Consider the following 24,609-nt stretch of genomic DNA (forward strand, 5'->3'; position numbering starts at 1 on the left):
AGGCAGAAATTGGGTAGGAATGGGTGAAGTTGGGGTAGAAAATGGCAGAGCCCAGTTGTTGTCCCATGGGATGGTGCTGTGAGGTGGGGCTGCAAACAAGGAGGTTTCCTCATTGCTGCTTCGTTTGTCAGCTGATAAGACAATGAATGGAAAGAGCATGTGCACTAATTAATGTAGTACCAATGATCACTTCTGTTTCTCTGTTAAATAATGAAGCCAGCTGGATACTGCTTTGCTGTCAGGGGTATTCTAGCAATATTGTAGGATGCTCAAAAGTAAAAGAGTAAAAGGAACATGGGTTTTTTTTCCGTGTTATTTCATTGTCCAAAAATGTGTTTTTCACTGTCTCCTAATTATTTGTTTCATCTTCAAATATGGAATTTTACAAATAATAGACAAATACATCAGATGAGATGGTCTAATGGTCTTTTCTATCTTTATATGTTGGGAATTTACTTTGCCCCATTAATTGCTCAAACAAAAGCTGCAATGTGTAAAACAACCTTTTACAGCATCCGAGAACAAATTTGTTTGGAGAAGTGTTAACTTCTGCTGAACTTTGAACTGGGTACAAGCCTGAGAGGAAGCAAAACAAAATAGATTGAATGTTCTGTGGCATGTTCACTATTTTTTTACCTCTGTTCATATAGGAGGGAAGCAAGTTCTTTTGTATTGATGGCATCAAGTGTCTGCCCTGCGCTCTCACCCCAGAGTGGAGCATTCGGCTGACGCGGCGCTGGGATCCAGGGGCTCTTTGCAGTTTACGATCTGGTCCAAGGGGGGTTTTCTGTTGGTTGGAGAGGTGCTTCATGCCAGCGATGGGCATATTGCAAGGAAATAATAGCACCGTTAGTAATTGCTTGCACAGATTTACTCTTTGTGTTGAGATGTTTCATTCCTTCTCTCTGTCCTGTTATGCGACTTGTTTGCTTTCTTGCTCTGCAAAACCTCAGTAAAAATACTTTTAAGGAGAAACTGTATTATTAATGACACGGTGGTGGTGGCGTGCTTCAGAATTTGAGAAATTCTTCTCGTTTGAAATTGTCTCTAAGCAGGCTCGGTTCTGTTCTGGCTGTGGGAGGCTCACATCTTTGGCTTTGCAAGAGTTCCTTGCCTGCGGCTGTGCAGAGCGACAAGTCAAAGAGGAAAATAGAGATGAAAGCTGTTGGGGTGAGGGAACGTGATAAATATGGTGTGGAAAGCCAGGTGAGAACAGGAGAGATTTGAAAAAGGGAAATCAGAGTACTAGCACAAAGGAAGAGGAGAAAGCAGCCAGAATAAATAGAAGGTGATTGTCCGGCCTGGAGATGGATGCTCCAAGCGTGGGAAGCGGGCACATGGTGAGCACAGTCCAAAAGGGGCACAGTCAGGGGCAGGGCGATTCTGTTACCCAATATCTAGCATTTTCTTGACATTATTGTTAGCATTGGAGTAGTTTTTGGAGGTGCCAGGAGCCATTGGGAGTTAGTGTGCTGGGCATGGGGCACACACATGGCAGAGGGATGGGACCTACCCTGATGGCAAAGGGGAGCAAATAAACACAGCTTTGTTTCACAGAGGGAGGATCTGAGGCCGGTCACGTTTATGACTTGTCCAGGATGACACAAGAAATGTTGGTAGAGTTAAATACTGAACTCGGCTCTCCTCAGGCCGGGCTCTGCAAAGCTGCCATTTCATTCTTGTTTTGTTTTTCTGTTGTCTTTCAGTTTCAGCTTATAGGTGAATGTATTAGTGAGTGTAACTGTGTATTCTTAATGCAGATATGGTTCTTTAATGATTGCAATAAGGCCAGTCAGTTTCTTTTTCAAGTTGTGGTGTGCGTATGTACAATAGATAATATCCTTTAAATCAGAACTCTGCTGGATTTATACGAAAAAATAATGTGCTTTTATGATAAATAATTAAATGCTCCTTTAAGATACAGTAGTAAGAAGGCCAGTAGTAAGTAGCATCTTGATCTGGTTCCAACATTAAGAGTATGTGTACGTATACAAACCATCGCATCTCTCTTTACCCTTTCCATTTCCTAGGTGCAAGAGATGCTTTCAAAAGAACTCCTGCATAGTGTAGTATTAATATAACAAACCTGCAGGGACAAAATCCATGCATCTTAGAAATTAATAGCCAAACTTTCAGGAAATGTTGAAATAATGCTGTTTATTATCCTCTGTAACTTCTAGCTTCTGCCTCCTGCTTAAACCAACAAAGAGGTATCCAGAGTCCAAATTGCATTTATCACAAAATATTGAGCCTGACTTTTGATTTCCCCTAAACATACTTGTCCTGTTATTTCAGTTGACTTGTGTTAAGTGGACAGAAAACTGAGCATTTCTGAAATTTTTGTTGTTTGCTATTTTCTTGCTCTCAGAAACAAAAAAAAATACAGACAAAAGGTTTTTCTACAGTACAGTCGGATACGCTTTTGTTTCTGAAGTCTCCCTGGATTTAATTTTTAGCCAGCTTTTGTTTCTGCTTATTTTGAGTGTTGCTATTAAGGTAGATCATGCTGTGAACCGAGATGAACTTATGCAAAGAGTCCACTTCTCGCATTAGCGCGTTTTTTGCGCTGAAAGCGTATTTGGATATGGAAAGCTTTTCAGAAATGGCTACTTTTCTGTGAAATGCAGCTTTTAATCCCAGATTGTTTACATGTAGGGCAGCTAATGATTCAATATACAAAAGCAGAGGGGGAACCTTCCCGTTTGTGGAATGTGCTAGGCTCCATTTTAAAGCTGCCCATCCTTCTGAAGGATATATGGACTCTGCTTCGCTTCTTTTGAACTCAGGAGAATTTCCACCTTTAAGTTCTGTGTGAGAATTAGAAGGTTGTTATTCTGGGTAGTCATAATCCATGTAATTTATTCTTATTTATTCATATGGATAATGAGAAATGATTTGAAAGGAGTGAAAATCTTTGTTCAGAAGCTGGAATGCAGCGTGGACTCCTGTAGCCTGTGATCATCTTACAGATTTGTTCAGATCCTGTAGCTGCAAAAACGTTTTGTTCCTTTGACATGTTATCCATCAGACCAGAAGCACTAGATGTCAAGGGAGAGGAGGAGAAGCGCTGGAGAGATTTGCCTGTTACACAATCAGAGTGTTTTCCTGGACATTTCAGTCATACGTTAAATTTTTCATTGTCTTCTCCCATTGTCTAGACTCAGATCTGTTTATGTAATTTCTTGCAGTGCACTTGTTAGAGCAGAGGAAAGCTTTCTTGATGTCATTATTATTAAAAAGGCTTATGCTGTTACTAATGGTCTAGCAGTCGGTGGGAACGAGATGTGGCCGGGAGTGCTCCAAGGGCTGATGGGCTCGGGTAGACCAGGCGGCCGAGGAGGGGGAAGTCCATGGTCTTGGTGCAGACCACGTCCATTTGTACATGGTCCTCCTGCAAGCCTGGAGAAACACAGGGGAGGTCTGACTGGGGGAAGAGGAATGCAGAGGGAAGGAGCCCACAGGTAGGCAGAGCTGCAGGGATCTCCAAAACCCTCCGGGGGTGATGGTCCCCCTGGTCCCACCAGCCCGACCCTTAACCCCACACTGCCAGGGAACCTGCAGGTGTTTTGCCATCCACATGCTGACATTTTGTGGATTTAAGAGAAGAGTTAAGTTTTACCATCACCATTTTTAAACATGTAAAGCCAGGATGTATATTTTTTTAAAGTCTACCCATGGAACAGGCAACCAAATTTTGTAATTCTGTCAATGATATGATAAATTTTATTTTACGACCTTGCTTCTCCCAAGTACAGAACACGATCTCTATTTACTGCTTCCTCCTCATTTGACATTGGTATTTAATTTATGTTGTTAAAATACACAGAAAGTAGACCTAGTTTTTGATGCACAAATAAAAGACTAGCAAGTTCCTCACTGAATAATTCATAGTCTGAAAGTTGATAAATGATATTTAGCCCTCCCAATTCTTGTTTAACTTGATGTGGTAATTAGCTTCCAGAGTTCTTGCTTTGGATCACAGTGTTCATAGGTGTGTGTTCCATGTGGGACATTAAGATATTAAAAGCTATTAATAGAATAATTTCCTAGATTGGGGTTTGGGGCCTTTGAGTTAATTTCTTGGCTTTTATTATAGATGTTTTGTTATAATCCCTCAGACTTTGTGCCTCAGGTTCTCGTTTGGGCAGGAGTGCAAATACTTTACTCCTTCAAAGCTGGTGGAAGAGACGTTTGCTCATATTTGTGCGGTTTTTCAGCAGCTCTGGTGATGGGCACCTGGGGCATTCTGCAGTTTTTGGGGTTCTACTGAGAACAGGGGTGCAGGACTCAGAACTGCACAAGTATCTGTTCATGGAGAGGCTTTAGAAAAAAAAGAGATGAGAAATAACCACAGAAATCTATTTTTTCTTCTCCAGAAAATGTTAAAACTTGTCCATGAGGACTGACCTGTTCAGTCTTTCCTGACATTAAGTAGTTCAGAGTCCACATGTTACAAGGGTTAGGTGCTCAGTCTTCTGCAGAAACGTGAGTGATATTTAACAATCTTGTGTAGGTTTGAGTACGTTTTACAGGGTATTTGTGTTTATTTTTATTTAAAACAAATAATACATATGTAAATATCAATTTTAAAACTGGAAACATACGAAGTCTGGTGGAGCTTTGACGTAATACTATGACAATATGGTTTTACCAAGGCACAGTACTGCTGGGCTGCATTGATTTTAAAATTTATGTGCTTGTATTGTTGCCCATATGAAATTTTTATAGGCATTATATTAAAATGAATATTGAGGTTACTTGACAAATAAAGGAAATCTTTGTTAATGTTGTTTAAATGAGTGATTGTGACATTACAAATTAGGCAAAGTAGATGTTAAGTGCTCTGCAGCCAAGCCAGAGGCCTAATGGAGCTTCTGTTGGCTCATTGTTGGAATGATAGATGGCAATTGCGGTGTTAACAGCCTGATGTAGCTTTGATTGACTTGCACACTTATTTTCTGTGGTGCAAGCTCAACCCTGGTGTGAGAACGCAGACGTGAAGGATGGCGAGGGTGTCCCTGGGAAGTGCGGTGACCCTGCGCCAGCCCAGGCCTCTGAGGGGCAGGGCTCCTGGGCCTCTGCCTGCAGCCTCCTTGCTATGTTTTTGAGGGAAAAACACCCAGCGTTTGGTGTTCCAGCTCCCGGTGGCAGCCCTGTACCGTTCCATTCAACCTGTAATATCTAACTGGGATCAAACCCCCCTGGGAAAACCCAGGGAAAGGCTGGGAGCCTTTAAACGGTGCTGCTCTTGCTTCTCTAGTGGCATACTATGAAGGGAAATACGTGCAGTCACCAATGTATTTTATTTTTCTTCCCCCAATTTATGCTCCATTGCATTATTTTCAAACCTTATAATAACGGATAAGTACATATTATTGAAGAGGAATTCTAGCAGCATCACACTATGGTGTAGGCTATTGATATGTTAAACTTGAAGTGTAAAAGTTACATCTCTCCTACACTGAATGGGCACTAATATTACTAATACTCTATACTGGATAATGTTGATATTTACAGTGGGGAAAAGTGATAGTTATTGTATACCTCAAACTCAAAGAACCTTTAAAAAAAACAACACCTTAAAAACCCCCACGATATTGAGACTGCAAGGCTAATTTCAGGCTATGTAAGGTGGTGTCTGGAAAGGTATTTGTAGGTGACAACTGAATTTTCATGAAAGAATTTGCAGTGTGAATTCTGTGAATTCAGCAGTCTCTGTGTGTCTGTGACGTGGCTCCGGGCCCGGTGGCCTTGGTGGCCATGGTCCTCTGAACTCTGCTGGTCCTCAGATATGGCAGCAGACTGCCCGTGGTGCTGGGCGGTGATGCAGTGGAATCTCATCTCACAGGAGTCTTTACATTAAAGTTTCACTTTAGTGACCCTTTCTCCAAAGTATGTTAAAGGTCTGGTTGAAAAGAAATAGTTTCAAGTAACTGTTGTTGTTTTTGTTGTGTTTTTTTCCCTCCAGTATCCGCAGTGTTATGCAGAAATACCTCGAGGAAAGGGGTGAATTAACCTTCGACAAAATCTTTCATCAGAAAATTGGTAAGTCATATTTCAATGTTACTTGTGTAAAGATTTTCAAGATTGTCTTGCCTGCCAGTTCTCTGTAACAACTGCTGAAAAATCAGTGTTGTGGGTGATCTGAAGAATGCTGGAATAAGGACAGGACTTGATTAAACAAAGGTCTTCAGTAAAATAAGATGCCATGAAAGGGAAGATGACAAAGCAAGACAATCCATCAATTTCATGTTCTGGAAAACTACTGGAAAAATAATTAAATTATTTGGAAACATCGAGGAGAAAATTGTATTACTTGGTATGGCCTTGTCAACAATATGATGTGTCACATCAGTTAAAGTTTTTTTTTTCTCTGCAAGGGTAATAAGCCTTTTTGATAAAGGGAAGGAACAGTAGTAGAAAAGATGCTGTATGTGTTGTCTTGATGGTCTGACATCATGTTCTTGTGGGCAGCACAGGGAGGTATGGCCGGGGTGAAACTGCTGTGTGCAGGGGGTAAGACCCTTGGGAACATTGGCTTGCAGCACAGATATTGGAGCTTCTAGGTGAGCGAGGGCAGGTGTGTGCAAAACAATGTCAGGGATCAGCCACTCTGCAGCGTTTTAGTTCCCAGTGGCAACGCTGGGATGAAGAACCTCTGTATGCTGCTTGTGAGCCGAGAGAGGCTGTGACCACCGCAGGGACAAGGACAGAGTGACAAAAGATCTCCATAGACCAGAGGAGGGGAAAAAAATGCAGTTAAAACAAGCAGCGTTCTCTGCAGCTGTGCTGGAGTAATGGCACAAACGCAGGGTGGAGAACCACTCATCAGGTGGATGTTTAATTGCCTTGGCTGTCGGTGAGCCGTGGGCTGTACTGTCTCAGCTGGATCACACGACGAAATATAAGAATCAGGATTGTAAGTAGTAAGGCATGTCAGGTAAACCTCTTTTGGCAGAATATTGTGTCCATCCTGGCACGGGATGACAACATGTACATGGATCTGCTGGAAAGGGTCCAGGAAAGAGTGGTGGGAAGGAGCAGAGCTCACTGAGCTGTCTGCTAAATGTGACCTGCGAGGAAGTATTGAAATAGGGGGTGATGTTGCTGAGAAAGAGAGAAGTGCGGTTGAACAGTGCTCAGAACCAGAAAAGTGGTTGCAGAAATGATGCGATTAGTTAATTTTCCAGGGGCTTAACATGTGAATTAAAAAAAAACAACACCTCGATATGAATGAAACTGTTTTAGTAGTAGGATGGGTAGTAAAGCAGGGGAAAGGATTTCACCAGGGGCTTGTGAAATCTTTATCCAGTAGATTTGAGGAGTGGATTGAGGTACATGTGCTTCATACACAGCTTTGTACAAAGAGGGTTGTGGAAATCCCAGTCCAAAGTGTCTGTTCATAGAAGTCTTTCGGTGCTTTCCCTTGTGTTAGCGACTTGTAGCCTGTATCTTTGTGCATAAAAACTGTGACTTTTCTGGCCAAAACCATCGTATTCTAAATGCATGTTTGCTTGTGCTGACATATTTAAGTATGTGCTTCAGTTTAGATGTCTGTGCTGAGTCATTAATATTGTGCTATAGCGTGGCAGTTGCAAAACAAGCGGAATTTTGAGCAACCAAACACAGAACACAGGCTGACCTTAACTGTTTGATTCTCTTTGAGAGCAAGGAAATGAAGAAGTTCTTGGGTTTTTTTTCTTCTCCTTTTAAAAAAAAAAAGAAGTCAAGCAGAACAGCTTATATGTAATGGATATTTCTATTTATGTAATTAAGTACTTTTAATTAATAATTGCTTCCGAAGAACTGTTGCAGTTATTTTCATAAGTTATAGCGACTACAGTCAAGTAACTGTAGCCTTGGAAGGATTTTATCTTTCTTTTTCCCCATGTTGGTAGCCATGGAACCTGGAATTTTAGAGGCCAGAGTTTGATGAGCAGCTGAGTTTCTCCCCCAGTCTCGAGATGCATCTCTCTCGAGATGTGTCGATCACAGACGTGCAGAGTCTTTCCTCTCCGCTGGGTACAGTCACAGGAGCGCTTGCCCTCCGGTACGTGGAAATGCAGAGCTCTGCTGTGACCCCTTTGCTGGAGTTTCGTTTTCTTCTGAAGCTGCTTTCTTCTGAAAAAGGCTTTAGAATGGAAGAAAAAAAAAAGGTTAGAGATAAACATGAGTGTTTTTAACAGAAGACTTTGCATTGCATTGGAAAATATTAAATTTCCTTACTGTGGTTGTTCATTTAAATTTTACTGAGTTTTCTAGCTTGTTCTTTGTTGTTAAATTAGTTCTGTTTCCAGACATTACCATAATTGCTTGTGGTATAGTACCTTCAATTTTAGGCAAGCATTGTGCAAAAAGCTATGAAAATGTGGTGAGATAATTAAAAGTCTAATCACCTTTTAACTCTTGTCATCTCTCTGTATGGCAGGGACATGGAGAGGCCGCAGCTGAGGCTGGACCTGCTCAGGGGAGTTTAGATCTGCCTGAGTCCAAAGGGTCTCTGATCAGGAGCTGCAATTCTCCTGGTTTATCTCCTTGCTGCTCCTCTTCTGTGCTGTTATTTTCAGTTTAATCTATCCTGTATGCAGTCCTTTCTCCCTGTGTACTAATCATAAAACTCCCATCAAGCTACAGTTTTTCCTTTGGCGAGCAATTTAGATGAGGACTGTTAAGCTTTTTTTCTTTCCAGACCACAATTCTTTCTTACAGCTCCAGGTCATTTTTTTTTCAGCATCCTTCTTTCAGATCTAAAAACCAGGGCTTTGCTCAATGGTGTGATGTAAGGCTTTCTGATGTCCTATATGGAGTCATTCTCTTAGGATGTTTTCCTGTAAGTCTGTCTACTTATGGTGCTGATCTTATCAGCTGCAAGTCTTTATCCTTAGTGAGCCCTTAAATCCTTCTAGGCTCCGTGCTTTCCAGGTCCCCCTGTAAAAGACTGGCCCTAATTCCCTGCCCCATTTGTGCAGGGGATTGAACGGGCAACTTGGGTTTGGAAACCAAAATCTTTGCTGTGCCCTTTCAGATCAGAGTAAGAGCAGGAACCTTGAGCAGCGAGGCAGCAGCCCTCTGGGGATGGAGATGGCCAGGAGGCTTCGCAAGATTTGCACAAACAAATGTCCGTCCTCTATTTACATCTTTCTCTTTATGAAGGCTTCTTCCCCTGTTGAAAATGGCAGGACTGTTTGCAGGAGCGATGCTCCAGAATGATCTTAACTCTCTAAGAAATTGCCTAATGAGTCAGAGGACGTGAAGATAATCGAGCTGCCCAGAAAAACGCTCTGGCAGCGCTTTGGCAGCCGGCTGTTCCCGCAGAAGCTGCTTCCTCCACAGCAGAAGCTTCATGGGGAAGTACAGCCTGTCTCAGGGCCGAGTGCGTAACCACCTTTAGCTAGTTTTCTTTTTACCACATCCTGTTTGCTTCAACACCAGATTATGTGTTTGCTTTAGAAAAAAAAAAAGACATTTTTCTGGTCTCAGATATGTATTATTTACATGTGGAATCCACTCTGGTTCCCGGCAGCGTTAGGATTGCTCACAGAGCTCTTGTCCCGCTCCCTCGCACTGGGGTGGGCACGCTGGGGAAAACACTGATTTGTGAGCAGTTTTGGAAGGAGATGTAACGTGCTGAGCGGATCGGGGTCCGCTGCAGCGAGCGTCACTGCCGAGCGTTAAAGGGAGCAAATTAGGTCATAGCGTTACTTTAGAACAGGCTTATCGTGGGCATTAAAGTTAAATACTTTGGAGCAAACTCGTTGCCAGTTATAGTTCAGTGACTTATGTCTGACACTGGACTTTCTGCCAAATTGCATCTACCTGGTAGACAGTGAATAAAGTTGGTTTGGAAGTTCTGGAATGTGGCTGTAAAGCATCCCACAGCTTCAGTGCCTGGCTTAGGTCCAGCCTTGGGTTCTCTGGTGACTGCTTGGAAGCTGGTGGGACATGGCAGTTTGTCTGCATCCTTCTCAGTTTCTCATCTGTTACACTGAGCCGTTGGGTCTGGGTCTTTGGGAAGGATGAGAACAAAACATATTTTAGCTGTTTCAGCAGCTGGTCATGCTGAAATACAAGCTTTTTACCTTGCCTAGTGAGTAACCTGCATTTTTTTCCCCTCTGAAGTTGGGTCTAATTTCTGTTTAATTTTCTTGAAAAATAACACTTGTAAGAAGAGCCAATTATAAAACCTTGTAGTTGACGTAACAAGTTACAAACTTTATTTTTTTCCTATTTACCATCCACTTATGTATAGTGAGGAATGATCTTTCTGGGGTGATTCATTAACTGTCTTTTATATCCTCTTAAATCAGCAGGCTCCCAGTTGGAGGTCTTCCCAGCCGGGGTGAGCGTTTTGCCATCTGTATCAGTGCTTCTTCCTACACACGCATGTCTTGTGAGGGGCTCTCGCATCTTCTCTGCTCCTTCTTGCTGCTAAGTATAGCTGGCGTATATTCCGGTAGCTTTTGAGCTGAGTTTCCAGAGCAGATGAGCGTTTGGTCTGGTTTATAGTTCCTTCTGCACAGACAACCTGTGACCAATGGGAGGGACGTTTCTGCCGCTCCTGACCGCCCTGGCTGCTGTTTCCTCCAGCTTTGTCAGTAACAACTTTCTGTTGAAAAACCAATTAAAAAAAACAACTCCCAAACCCCTAACAAACTAGGGTGAGAACAGCTAAAGGGGTTGGTTTGGTTTGTTTTGTTTTAGGGCAATGAATCATGCTTTCTGTTGCTTGTTTCTCTAGTTACGGACACATCATACTTCATTATTTCAGTATTTTGATGCTAATCGTTAGATGGATCTTGACTTAAAGTCTGTTGAGAAAACATTCTTGCTCTTCCTCTTTCTGTTGCCGGTGTGGTAGCACAGCGCACTGCGCTCCCCGAGATACCTAAAAATAACAGACTGGGAAAAGTACCTCCCTAGGGCATTATTTAAGCTATTGTTTAATTTAAGCATAAGATCTGTGTGCTGTTGGCATTCTGAACTAATTAAATAGTCTTCTGAGGAAATAACAATGAAAGCAATAAAACTTGGTTGGGAGTAAAGAAAAGCACTTGTGTTTTTGGCAAGTAAATGAGCAAGGGATGACAAAACAAGGCGCAGATCTTGCTTGCAGTCGCTTGCGATGGGTTGGGAGGGACAGGCGAGCGGGGGGAGTGGTGCCAGCAGCATGTCCCTGTCCCCGTGGGGGTGGATCGAGGTCCTCCGTCCTTCCAGAGGAGCAGGAAGGGCTGTGCAAAGACCTGCGCAAAAGCGTCTTTAAAAACTGAGAGTATTTTTAGAGGCCAAGCCAGCCAGGGGCATCCTTTAGCTACTGATCTAAGAGCTGAATGATTGAAAGCCTTGGAGTTCTGCTTTGAGAGTGTTCATGAGACTTGTAGCGCTGTGATAATTTTACTCTGTTCTGGTATATTGATGTGAAATAATGAGCAGCCATACGGTAGCTACTTGTTTGGTGGGTTTTCTATAAGAGCAAGAAGCAAGTTGGTTGTTCAAGTGGGTTGATTCTGAGGTTCCTTTTCTGACCTGGGGAAGAGAGTCACCAGGCAGAAGTAGTCACCATCAAAATCAGGAAGTAACTATACGAACAAAAAATTATATTTAAAATACTGTTCGAAGATTGATCATCTTTCTTGTGTTACTTGGTATTTTCAGTTAAGTTTAGCCTAAACCCTGGATTATGGGTAGTGTGCAGGAGGCCTTCATGAGTCTGGTGAACCCACGCTCTCCTTGCACGGTTCGTCTGGTTGGTTAAAAACAGCACAAAACCCAAACCACAAGTAGGTGTCGGAAACCGTGTGATTGTAAACCGAAACAGAAAGGATTAATGGAAGACATTTCACAGCGGAGCTGTTCCTTTACAGCAATTCTCTGCTTGGGTCAGGCTGGGGTGTGGACAGCGAGAGAAAATCTGCACTCTGAGCCTTCCTACAACACTTGTTCTGTTTTGCTGTATGCAGTTCTTTTCCACTGAATTAGTGTTAGCTTTAAGATCTAGGTTTTATGTCATAATTTAAATGTTACTGGAAGCTACATTTCTTTCAGCATAGTTTGTAGTAAAATAAAGGTGATACTTGCATGAGTTACATTGAACCAGTTCAGAGGGATGTCGGTGAAGCTTCCTGCTGTGATTTTATGTACGTTTTACCTGCAAGCAGTTTTAAGGTGTCCGTCTCATATGTCGGGGACAAATAATGTCCAAAAGTCACTGTAAAAAATGCATGTATTCTTTCTAGTTTTTCCTCTGATCATAAATAATTGAGCATTTCTTTGTTGGGATGCAGCCTGAAATGCTCCCAAGTCTTTCTTTGTGGAGGAGTTGAAGACACTCAGTTGTGTGATTTCCCAGTGGACTTGCACATTAAGTCTGAACTTTAAAATGGCAAATATATATATACTGTCATCTGGAACTTCACATAATGAATGATATATACGTGCTGATACATATTAGCATTTATATACAGTATATTTTTAGAAGATTTAAGTCATGTGGAAAAATAGTCTTTATCCCAGCAGAGCAGTGTAATTACACAGCTCTTAGGTCAGATTATCAGGAATTCCATGCAGACTGGAGATTTTGAACGCCAGAAGTAGTGCTGTAGGAGAGAAAATGAGCAAGATGGAGAAAGAGTATAACACATATAGAGAGATAACAAATGATAATTTATTTGAATGAAATTTTACTTGAGTGTTTCCATGGTTTAAGTTTTCAGCAAAAACCCATTCCAGGCAGTGAGCCGGAGCTGGCGGTACCCAGCCTGCACTCACTTTGCGTCCATGCCGTCGGTTGGTTTGGTTTTGTGTAGGAAGCACCTACGCAAACTCATTCCTCTCGATCACACGGCCCCTCGGGGATCTGTTCAGCCGAGGTTTCGGCAGCAATCTCCTGCACTGGCGAGTCTCCAGCCTTTTCTTCCAGCTCCGTGTGCAGCAGCGTGGCTAAAGCATTATAAAACCATCCTTAATATGGTGCAAAGTGACTTCCATACCAAAGATAGTGTTTTCTATCTGCTTGTACACATTCGAGCTTTCTGAGCCCATTTCTGTCAGAATATCATACTTGTGTACAAGCAGTGATGGGCTATAACCTTGATTTCCCCCTCGTCCTCCCCCGGCAATTTCTCAGTCAGTCCAAAACAGTTGCACTCCCATGGAGTTTTTATCAACACGTCTTGAAACAATTCACGGACCAATTAAGCCTCTGAACACCACTATGAAATGTAAATATTAGTTTTCCATGTCTGTAACGTGGCATAATAACAACTTTAATGAGATTTACTTGCATAGCTCTGTACTGCTAATAAAGCAGATACTCTGGTCCTGCCAGTGCTGCTTATTCATCTCAGTGGGATAACTCATTAGGAACAGGAGAAAAGCTCAGAAACCAGGAGATGAGTAAGTGGAATCTAAATTCCTGAAGCTTAAGTCTTCTAACTTTCAGCAAAGCTTTCAAGAGATAGAACAGTTAGAAAGTTGCAGAGAAGAAAAGCTGGAGAGCTCTTGCTGTCAGTTATCTCAAGAATTCATTTGTAGACCACAGAACAAACATGGATATTCAATATAAGCCTTTCAGATGATTTTACTGTTCTCTACCGATATCTGTCCTATGCACAGTACAACTTCCAAGCCCCTTGGGAAACTGGTGCCGGTTTGCAGGGCTCATGCAGCGGGACGTCCCTCAGTGCAGTGTCGGGAGGCGAGTGACGTCCCGACCGAGCTCACAGCCCTCAGACCCCGCGGGGACACAGCGGTTCCCGTGTAGGGCAGGTGTTTCACCCTTTCCTGAGTGATTTCCCCTGACAGCATCATGCCCAGCCAGCGCCTCCCTATTGTTGTGCTCTCAAACGCGCTGTGCGTGTCTGCACTGGTTGGGTGGGTAGCTTCGGAAAGATGCAAAACAGTTTCTTGATGTTTCTAGATACTTCTGTCAATAATTTATTCTATTTTATTAGAGGGGGAAAGCCTGAAGAGAAGTAGAACCATTTGTTTCTGAACCCCCGGCTCTCTGCAGCTTTCTTGGAGCGAACCAGGCTTTAAAATTCATGTGCGAGAATCATCTGTGCACTGTCACTGTTATTTCAGTGCTTTTGCTTCTCTTTACCTAAGTGCTGTGCTGCTGTTTTTCTGTTTTGATTCTAACCACAGTACAATGTCTTCTGAGATGCTGTTGCGGAACAGTTTGATTCTTTACAGCAGCTGAGATCCTGAGCAGTAATTGCTGAGGTGAAGAGACTTGGCAACACCCTTCTGTGTGAAATCATTCCCTGTCTTCATCCAGTGATCCTGTCGCCCCCCACTCCCCCAAGAGAAAACACACACCAATCTAGGCCCTTTCCAAGAAGCAGAAATACACGTCCCAGTGTACTTTGTGTGTTAAATTATTTGTAACAGTGAACAGTTCATAGCTGAGAGCATGTCAAAAGAAATAGTGTGCTTTTCAATAATAAGGGGATATTGGCTTGCATTATGTAAGTAATTTTAAAAAGTCGTATAATGGAAAAACGCTGACCGAGAAAATAACAGCTGCCACATCCGTCACAGTGGCTGAATATTCTTGTGATGTGGGGAAAGAACTGATACAATAAATAACGACCAACATTCATGACATTTTTAAGCTGCTAATACTTGTTAGCTTGCTAATAGCCTGCTAGTAGCTACTAATACAACTTGCACAAGCAGTGGGAGTTTCTTCTATTTACAAGCGAAAAAAAGAACAAAACCTCATCCTGTGTATTTCTTGATGAGCTTTAGTGAAGGAATTCAATTACATTCTTTGCAATAACTGATTGAATTGAAATGCTTCAATTCTGTAGTTAGCTGTCCTTTTAGAAATTAGGATTTTTTTACATATCTTTGGTAATATTAGTCCTCAGTCTTTCAGAGATTCTTATGTACAACCCTCTTTTCTCTGTCACCTTTGATATGTTGAATGCCTTTGATACTCCACTTTCAATGTGTGTATAGATCTCTTTCAGTCGACTGGAATTCAGCATGTTAAGGGAGAGCAGAGCATGAAAGAGATGTACTAAATGTGGTTCAGGTATAAGTTTTCCCCATCCTTTTCTTCAAAAATGATGTATTGCATGCTCAGTATTCAGAGGTATTATTTCATGAGACTCTTAGGCTGATACGTGGTGAGGGTTTTTTTGAGGCAAGGATCTGGTGGCAATTGCAGTGGGTGAAGCACAGACATCACTTTTTTTTTTTAATGATTTACATCTCAGTGTTAAAAATAGAACACGTTCTTCTTTTCCTTAGAAATCCTTTTATCGTTTGAATTGTGCCTCCACTTGACACTGTGACAGCTGCCGGTCCTGCTCTTTGAAGGCGCTGAGCTCCCGGCAGAGCTGGAAGGGGTTTGTCATGCGACCCTTTGCTTTTGGAAATGTAGCTTCTGTGACCCAAGCTGCTCTCCCAGCTTTGGAGCACAATAATAACTGAATGCTCTCCATGGGTCAGTCTGTGAGCCACTTCACATCCTTTATGTGTGATCCTAGGTGGATGGCTGACACAGAATGGAGGAGTATTTCCCCGTTGGGTTTGTCCAGGGCTGCCGCTCCTCATGTGGCATCCAGGGCACGCACAGGTATTGGGGACCAAGTTTTAACAAGTGTTCTTGATTTCACTGGTGAAAAGCTAATGGAAAATACACCTGGGAATAAGGAGTTCTTTTGAAGGCACTTTGAAACCTTTTAGCCAAAGTTTATGTTCATATAATGATTTACAGATGTCATTAAACAAGCTGCCTGGCAACTTGCAGGCTAATTTTGAGCTCAGTTTGATTCTGTTCTAGGGAAATTGTTCTGCGCTCCTCACTGTTGTATGCAAGTCCCGTCCTGTGAAATACGATTTGCTCTTTTACGCTGCTTTTTATGCACAGGTATATGTTAATTTGTTATGATGTATTTATTTTTTTTTTTTTAGGAAAAACAGGCTAAGGACAAATAACTACTGATTGGAAGGGAAAGCAGTGAAATCTGTGGTGCCTTCTGGGCTGCGAGGATTTTTGTGGCTTTGTACCTTGCCAGAGCTGTGGTTCCTACGCACATGGGTTTGCCCCAGTAGTAGCAAGTCTCTATGTTCCTGAGTAAGGAAATCAGTGGTTCTCTCAATTCTGGAGCTTTTAGATGCTCTTTATTATCCCGTGCTATGGCGACTGAGTGTGTGTGCCGTACAGAACACGATTTTGAACTTGCCTGGGTATTCTGTAACACCTGCAGGCTGGTTTGAATGGCAGTTTTTATATGGTTTAATAACAGACCTCTATCCTGAACTTTCTGTGTCTAAGACCCAGCTCTGTTATTGGTACCGATGGTGAGTTTGTTATGTAACTTGAGACAAAATAAAATGGGACAAAACATGAGATGGCATATTGGGAGGAATGGTCATTTTCTAGCAGAGAAGCCAAGAAGGAGCTGGTGCTGATGCTGGTGCAGACATCGCTACTGATTTGTTTGTCATTATTCCATATTTATACACAGCACATTTAGTTAGGATTTGGAAACAGCTTGGTATTTTTGTTTTCCGATTTGCTATTTTGCCTACTAGAAAGAGTCTACATCAGCATTTTGGACCACGTTCAGGGCTGCTGTAAATAAATGCAGCTTCCTTTCAGTCAGTGGCATTGTGAACACTGACATCAGTCCTAAATGTGTCTATTTTTAGCTCTGTTGTCCTACCTAGTCACTTCTGTTTGTTTTAATAAGATTTTTATTTACTCCTGTGGAAAGGATATTTGAATCCGATACTAATAAAATTCCAGTTAGATAAGTAGTTTTCTGTGAGGTTTGTTTTATTATGGAGTTCCTCTTTATTCTTCTAATTTATTATTCCTTGCTCTCAGTTAATTGCCATCGTTGTGAGGATCGAGATTCGGTGTTAGGAATGTAGAGGTGACCTTTAGACGGCAGGAGGAGGCCGAGGGCTGGCTGGCGCATCCTGCTTTAATAACACTGATAGGGTTAGGGCAGGAAAATTACAAGTAACTGTCAAATGAGAAGTCAGCTTTAATCCCTGCAAGTGGAAAGGGCAGCATTTCTTTATTAAAATTGTAAGAGAAGGTTCTACTTTGCATCTCATGTCTGGTCTGTCCAGCCCTCCAGGGATGGTGACTCCAGCACTGCCCTGGGCAGCCTGTTCCAATGCCCCACAGCCCTTTGGGGAAGAAATTGTTCCCCAGATCCAACCTCAACCTCCTCTGGCGCAACTTGAGGCTGTTTCCTCTTGTCTTGGCGCTCGTCCCTTGGGAGCAGAGACCTGGGTTTGCATCAGACCAGGGCACCTGCAAAATTTCTGAAATCATGTTAGAAAAACAGAATTATTTGACATAAATATTGAAGGAAATATTATATCGTTTTTTAAGGGATGGGTTACCTTAATCCCCTCCTTGACCCCTCCAAGCTTGTGAGGGGGACCTGGTCTGGTTGGGGACAAGCCCTGGGAATGTTCCCATCACTCGTTCGGTGCTCCCGCATCTCCCCGTCCTCACTTGGTGACGAGCGTCCCGTTCAGACCGAGCTGCAAACCTCAGGGGTCGGCTTAATCCATCGCCAAAAGACATTTTGTCTTGGTAGCTGGAGTTAGTGCAATTAATGGCATTTGGCAAACTTGGCTGTACGGGATTGTTTGTTAAAAAGATAATGTGAAAAAACTCTTGTCCGTGACCTGGGTGAGCAGAGGTTTGGATCTGGGTGCTGTCTGGCGCTCACATGCGTGTTCTGTTGAGACCATCCATTGCTTTGGTGTCACCAGAAAAAAGCTTTTTAGTTCTCCCCCGCCCTTATCAACTAGTGATCTGGTTGTTGCAGAAATTATATAGTCTGGAAGAAATCTTTAAAGCAAAAGCTGTCAGCATCTTTATTTCATAAATAATTGCTGGTTCCTTTTATCTGTTACTTAACGCTATCATTTTTTTAATTCCTGCTTTCTGTTCTTGGGTCTTATTTTCCTGTGTGTAGTTAACTGTGAGTATTGTGCTTTTTGTCAGCTCTCCTTGAACTTCTTACAACTCCCGTCACTTATTCAATGCTGTGTCTGTCAATTAGTTTTGCTATTATCCGAGAGCTGCGGTTCCTGGCTAATAATTTTTCACTCAATCTAAGAACATCAGGAGGAGAAGAGGTTTCCTTTGTGCTGCAGTGGAAGTGCAGAATCTGGTGATATAACGGGAGGTTGAACCAGAAACACTTCCAGTATGGAGAACATGGAGCTGGAATTGGATTTGTTTGAATTCAGGACAAGATTTCAAGTGTCTCCTACCCACATTTGCAGTTGTGCTGTAAAAGAGGTGATGGTTTAAGGCAAATCATTCAAAATAAGGTGAAAATTGGAGAACAGGACTTCTTAAATGAAGAATTTACACACAAAATCTAAACCCTTGCTTGGAAAGCTTATTGTACAAAATCCTGCTTATGGTTTGGAGCATATCTTTGAAAAAATAATACAAGAAACTTTTCTGTTAAGGGAAGTTAGTCTGTGTGAAATCCTGGGTTTTGGCGGACTACACAAGCTGCGTGTGTGTATACAGTGTATTTTAATATACGCACGTAAATGCTGCCAGGCCATAGGTTCTTCAAAAGGAAACTAGAAATATCTACTTTTGTTTCAACTTAACTGGCATCAAACAGCGTTTATTAATGGGAAATGTATCTTTTCTGAAAAGACAATGATGAATAGTCGAGGAAAGCTGGTGCTTTAATTTATGTGCTAAACACTCCCCAAGTGCTGGAGTAATGTAATATTCTTCTGGGATGCTACTGACCTCTTCAAGTGTTTTTGGTTTTTTTTTTCCCCTCTTGCAATGTATAACCTGACCAGCGGCACTTTCTCGGTATTAATTCATATGACTGTAACTTAATATGTCCATATTAATAGTCTGTAGAAGTTTCTGACTTCTTGGTTTGGACGTCTCTAGTGTTTTGCCCAGCAGTGCAGCTTAAAGAAGAGCTGGGGTGCGATGAGGGCTGTGCTCTTGGGAACCTGTTCTTCCTCTGCCATAATTGCATTAAAAAGTTTGGAAAACATTAAACATTAAACACACCTAAAATGTTTGGCACGGCATCGTTGCAAATTAGCATTGGTATATTTGTACGCTCCTCCCACAGTTGTCTTTGTGTGGTTGTGTTGTTGTTGTTTGTGGGTTTTGTTGGGAACCCGCCAGTCGCTGGGACCATGCCAGGGATTTTTCTTTCAGTGCGTTCATCGCTGGTTGTGCCGCTCTTCAGTCTCTTAATTACATGGCTGTAATTTTCTTTGGTGCGTTGTGCAAATAAAAGTTCAGTCAATTCGGCATTATTTTGCTTGGTGCTGCTGTTCTGTTCATGAGTTGGGTTCCGTTCCGTGAGTGATGGGTCTTGTTCCCAAACCTGGGTTTGTGCCGCATTTGGAGATGCTGCTTGTGGGCGTGTGGACATGAGCGACTTTTTTGGCTGGTTTTGGCACAAGCCCTTAACAAAAAGAAAAGGGGAGGGGAGAAGCGTTCTAATTGCAAATTGCTTTTAAGAAATAGAAAACTTGGGGTTGGTTTGTTTGTTTGTTTTCCAAAAAGCACACTTGTTTATAAAATATTTCAAGAATGATTCTCTTTGAGAATGATGAGGAGGTTTGGAGAATCTCATAAGAGAATCTCTTAATTAGATTTCTGTCCTTATTTAGAGAACAAAACCCAGTTTCAATAATTTTCTAAATGTTGTCCTATGTAGCTAAATGAGTCAAGTGAAGTATAGGAGTTGTCTGGTCATAATCTCTTTTCTCTATCTGATTGTGACCGAATAAATCCAGGGACCTCAGGAAAGCAAGCTCTTCCAATAGGAAATTTCGGTTGGGATCCAGATACAGCTAGAGGGGCTACCAAGAAGCTGATATATGTTTTCATTATACAGAAATTAAAGCTTATATTTGCCTGATTAGTGTTGCTTTGTCTGCTGCAACTGGCGAGTTTGCTCTGAGTAGTTGGTTGGGTTGTTTTGTTGTTTAAGTCTTTGATAAAATTAGCTGACAGTGAGTTCAAAGGTCATGATGTTCATAGCTGACAGTTAAATGCTCTCCTGTACAACTACAATGAAATGATTATGTAGCACATGAAGTGAGTTTTGCATTTGTTTTAAAAATCATATGCTCTGGAAAGCATGGGGTGCTGTAGGCAGTTGTATTATTTCTTAGTTGAGCCTTCTGTGATATGCAACTTTTGTCGGTGATATAATTTTGCTGTAAGTGCAAATTACAATGGCATCTTAATTAAAAAATAATAAAGTCTCTTATGTATATGTATATTTTAAGTTGAAAAGGGGCATTTTCTCCACTGCGGTTGGGAGCGGGATGGAGCGGTTCCCAGTCGGCTGCTCCGCCTCCTCGCGCTGCCTTTGGGATTCTCGTTTACATTTCTGTGGTCTCACCTCCAGAAGCTGGGTGAGATTTCAGTGCGCACGCAGTCATTCTAAATAAGGAAAGGTATTGCCTGCTGCAGCGGACTGAAAGCAGGTTCAGATAACTCAGACAATTATTAGCTGGGACAACAGATGCCCAGGTAAAGCAAACGGGCAGCAGGCACCAGCTGGGTGAACGCGGAGACAATGCTTCATGAGGTGGAGCATTAAAACTGTTATAATGGAAAATACTCATCAGCAGGCTGCGGAGGTCATGCTTTAAATTACTCGCAAAGAAACTATAAAGGCCCTGATGTAATTTATTGTGCTATAAAAACTATTAGAGGTAACATTAACCAGTAATTCCAAAATCAGAATGCAGAAGAGGTTGCTTTTCATCAATAAAAAGTAGGTAAATCTGTTTCAGGAAACCAAAATGTGAATACTATCTGGGTTTTACTCTGGAAAAAAAAGAAACACAATCTGATCTGTGAAGAGGAATGGGATATTTTGGTGCATTATATAAACATCTCATAAAATTCTCAGCAGGAGAAACTGAAATTTGTTTAATATAGCAATGGGAGGTGAGTGAGGTTTATGGTCCTTTTCTGTTCCCAATGCTGTGGAGATGCCTGATAGTCAGGGAGACTTAACCGGTGTATCCAATGCATGATAGTACCCAGGTGGGTTTGTATCCTTTTTTACTAGTTATCGCAGTAATGAGACTTTTTTTCTGATTGATTGATTGATTGATTGATTTTACCTTTCCCAGGATTTTTGCTTTTTAAAGACTATTGCATGAATGAGATTGATGAAGCCGTCCCTCAGCTGAAGTTTTACGAAGAGGTGAGTGGCCGTTGGTTGAGTTTTGGGTCTGTGCTGAGGAAGGCAGGCTGGGGTGAGTGGGCTAACTGGGGTAACTGAGGTGACTGGGGTAGATGGTCCCTCCCTGGTCCTGGCACGGGCGCTGCTGCAGGGGCCAGAGGGATGCACAAGGCGGGGTGTTGTTCTCAGTCGCTTCAGCTTCAGAGTGGAATGGTTGATTCATAGGAGACACTATTTTATATAAGAAGAATTGCATGTCAAAGAGGCAAAACTATCATTTTAAAGAAGTTCAAGAGACTTTAAAACCAGCAATGTAACTGTTGGTAATTTGGTACAGGACTCTGACTCTTACAGTGTATGCTGTGAGAGTAGCGTAGATGATTTTTTTCCCCCTCTTACTAGTCAAATGTTTAAAATTTAGAAAATGGAGCATTTGCAGGGAAAATCTACTTAGCTCTACTTCTAACAGTGCTTTTGTTTGTATATACTGAAACCTTGTATTTTTATTAAATGTAAACGACAAAGCATTTTAAAGGCTACTGCCCTAGTTTTTGTCCTTCAGGAGTTAAGTATGTTTAGTTTTGAGGCATAATACATCGAAAACAAAACAGTGGAAGAGAGTTACCTGAGCAGCCACTTAAGCAAATCTTAATTCACTACATTAATGTGTCAAGAGATAACTTGGAAAATACTGAGAGAATGATGGAAAGGGGAAGAACAGTAATAGGAGTTAAAGTATCTTTAGGTTTATGAATGCTTTCTGCCATAAGGTACACTCTTTGACTATGGTTTGTTTGAAATATTTATAAGAAATGAGTTGAAATTAGGTCCGTCTCAATCTCTGCTTGTGAAATATTTCTGATACCTTAAGTCCTTGAGAAATGGGATAAGCTTTTTGCTCTTTACTTATGAGAATGGTGGTTAATCTTAGTGCTGCTACAAAATGGAGATGAAGTTAAGGTAAGGAACGTTTGCCAGCTCTCGATGGAATCACAACAGCGGATTCCTTCTTTCTGAAAGCCCCGCAAGGCACACCAGTGCTTTCGTTATTGTAGCTGATGTGAGACATGAATTCAGATCTATTGCATATAGTGAAGATTTTCCTTAAAGGCAGAAAGCCTGAAATAAGCAATTTTATGTTATGCTGTTGGGAAGAGCAGAAGTTGGAGCGTGATTCCAGGTGCAGGTTGTATCTTTGTCCCTGTGGCTGGTGCTGTGGGGGTCACTGGTGACACCTGATGTCATCCACTGGAGCGAGCCTGTGGGGTCTCCGTGTCCCTCCCTCACAGAAGGGAACAGAAATGCCCTCAAATGCTGCAGTAGAGCGATACCGGAGATGGCTCTAGATCAATAAGGTCAGTTGTGCTCCATTGTCATGAGATGATTAACGAAGAAGCTGATGGACGCGGTACCCGAGGCGGGCGTGCACCCAGGAGCAGCAATATTCCGGCAGCCAGCCCTCCCCTGCTCGAGTCTTATCGCTCCATTCATTCCTTGTCATGTTTGTGACTCTAAATATAAACCTGCAGTTAATCCTACCATAGGTGCTGGTTTCAGTTAAACACATGCACACGTCATTTTCAAAGGCAGCCTGCATTGCTCAGGATTAATTAGAAATGCAGCCTGAGATAACCTTTTGTCTGCATCACTCTGAAACTGATGGTTTAATTTTTTTCTTGCTAGTGGGCTAACAGCACAAAATAGGCCAAGCCCGTTATCAGTTTGGAGATAAATCCTTAGCAATATACAGTTCCCTCACTCAATTAGATACGATCTTTTTCTGTCGTTTGCATCTTTTTTATATACCGAAGATATCACTGTCATAAGCGATCAAAAAGGCATGTTGCAACAGATTGTTTAGCAGGATATTTTTAGGTGCCTCTCGATCTCTGAAACAATTCAAATTGTATTTTTAGGTTATTAATGAAGTGTCGCTTAAAAAGAATTAAAATGCTTTGTCATGTACTTTTCAAAAAATCCCATTAAAGATGTTTAAAGAGAGGTTCATTATGTTTTCTTCTGTGACATACCAGGTTCAGAAGCTTTTCTTTAAATATACATATATATATATGTATGTATGTATTTGATTTACTTACTGCATTTATCAGATGTAGAAAATTTGAGTACATCACTACATTAGAAATCACTGGATATAGAAGAGCTCCATACTCCAGGGGTTTCACATTGCTGCAGCTTAAGTCACGATCAAGCATTTAACTGGATGAGTGATTCATCCAGATTGGTTTGGGGGAAAAAAAAAATCATAAAATCTTTTAGATGCTTGAAAACTAATGCATTCTCATTTTAATTTCTGAACGGATACTTTGTCAGACAATTTTCTTGAGGTGAGCTGAGTTTGCCAGGGAAACACTGAAATTCACACTGACTCGGTTTGTTATCCCGGGTCCGAGCAGCACTGCGGGCAGAGACGAGTCATGTTTGGGGATGGTGACACTCCTGCCTCTGCCTGTCGCCGTGTTTTTTTGGCATGGTGCAGGGATGTTCTGTTTAACACACGTGTAAAATCAGGTTGTGAACACGTCAGGTGCATCTGTGTCCCATTGTGTCACCCGGGGGTGTTCTGCTGCGGGGGGACTTTGTCACCCTCTGTCCTTTGCTCCAAAGCTCTGCAAAAGAAAGGGGCTTAGGTTAAAGATCCCCCTGTAAGGGCAGGTGGGGGAGAGGCTGAGCTGGTGGCTATGGGGGCTGTTGCAGGAGCCCCCCAGATGGTTTAATAACATAAATATGGAAGGGCAAGAGGTTGCATTCAAGTAAGACAGCGTGATATACATCAGACTTTCTCCTGTACATCTAATTATTTTGCGGTATCACATTAATTAAAAAAGGTTTCTTTGGCAAAGATGTTTTGAATCATTTTAATTATAAATTGGTACCAAGGGGGAAGTATTCACAGATGGCAAATAGTGACAGAACTGTTACCTTATCATAGTCAGCAAACAAGAGGACGACAGCTAGAAAAACACCGAGTTTAATTACGGTGTCCCACCTTCAAAGATAAATCGGTCTGGGTCACGAGGAGCCACGCTCAAGAGCTGTTGAGTACAGCTCATCCTGTCAAAGGAGCAACATCTGAATGAAGGCGGGGGAAATACATTGTGCCGTAGAGGCAAAACACATCTTTAGAAGTCTTTACTGTTCACAGTCCTCGCAGCGTGCTGGCTGTTGGCCCGGGGACTGCTCTGTGAACGTGGCTGCAGGAGCAGCGGAGCCGTCCCTGTCGCTGTCCCGTCCTGCCGGGGAGGGATGAGCCAGCACATCCCTGGGCAGGGTTCGTTGTGGGCACAGACAGCGCTGACCTGGCCTGCGCCTCCTCCAGTGACACGGAACGAGTCCCAGCTGCGGCTGATGCTGCTCTGCTTGTCTGGAGCTGGCGCAGGGATGCAGAGCAAGTGATGCTGAAAAG

General features: G+C 42.2%; 1 protein-coding gene across 3 annotated transcripts in view; it reads left to right on the plus strand.

The window, feature by feature from the left end:
- GRK3 (G protein-coupled receptor kinase 3) overlaps positions 1–24,609 on the plus strand; it is a 61,033-nt gene that overhangs the window by 9,313 nt on the left and 27,111 nt on the right. For 2 of the 3 annotated variants that reach the window (XM_065033639.1, XM_065033641.1), the window contains exons 2-3: positions 5,969–6,045; positions 21,133–21,206. In XM_065033639.1, the coding sequence (XP_064889711.1) occupies positions 5,969–6,045; positions 21,133–21,206 (151 nt within the window). The remainder of the gene's footprint in view (positions 1–5,968; positions 6,046–21,132; positions 21,207–24,609) is intronic. The other variant, XM_065033640.1, reaches the window with a different exon arrangement.

This window comes from Columba livia, chromosome 17 (assembly GCF_036013475.1).
Source record: "Columba livia isolate bColLiv1 breed racing homer chromosome 17, bColLiv1.pat.W.v2, whole genome shotgun sequence".
Classification (NCBI taxonomy): domain Eukaryota; kingdom Metazoa; phylum Chordata; class Aves; order Columbiformes; family Columbidae; genus Columba; species Columba livia.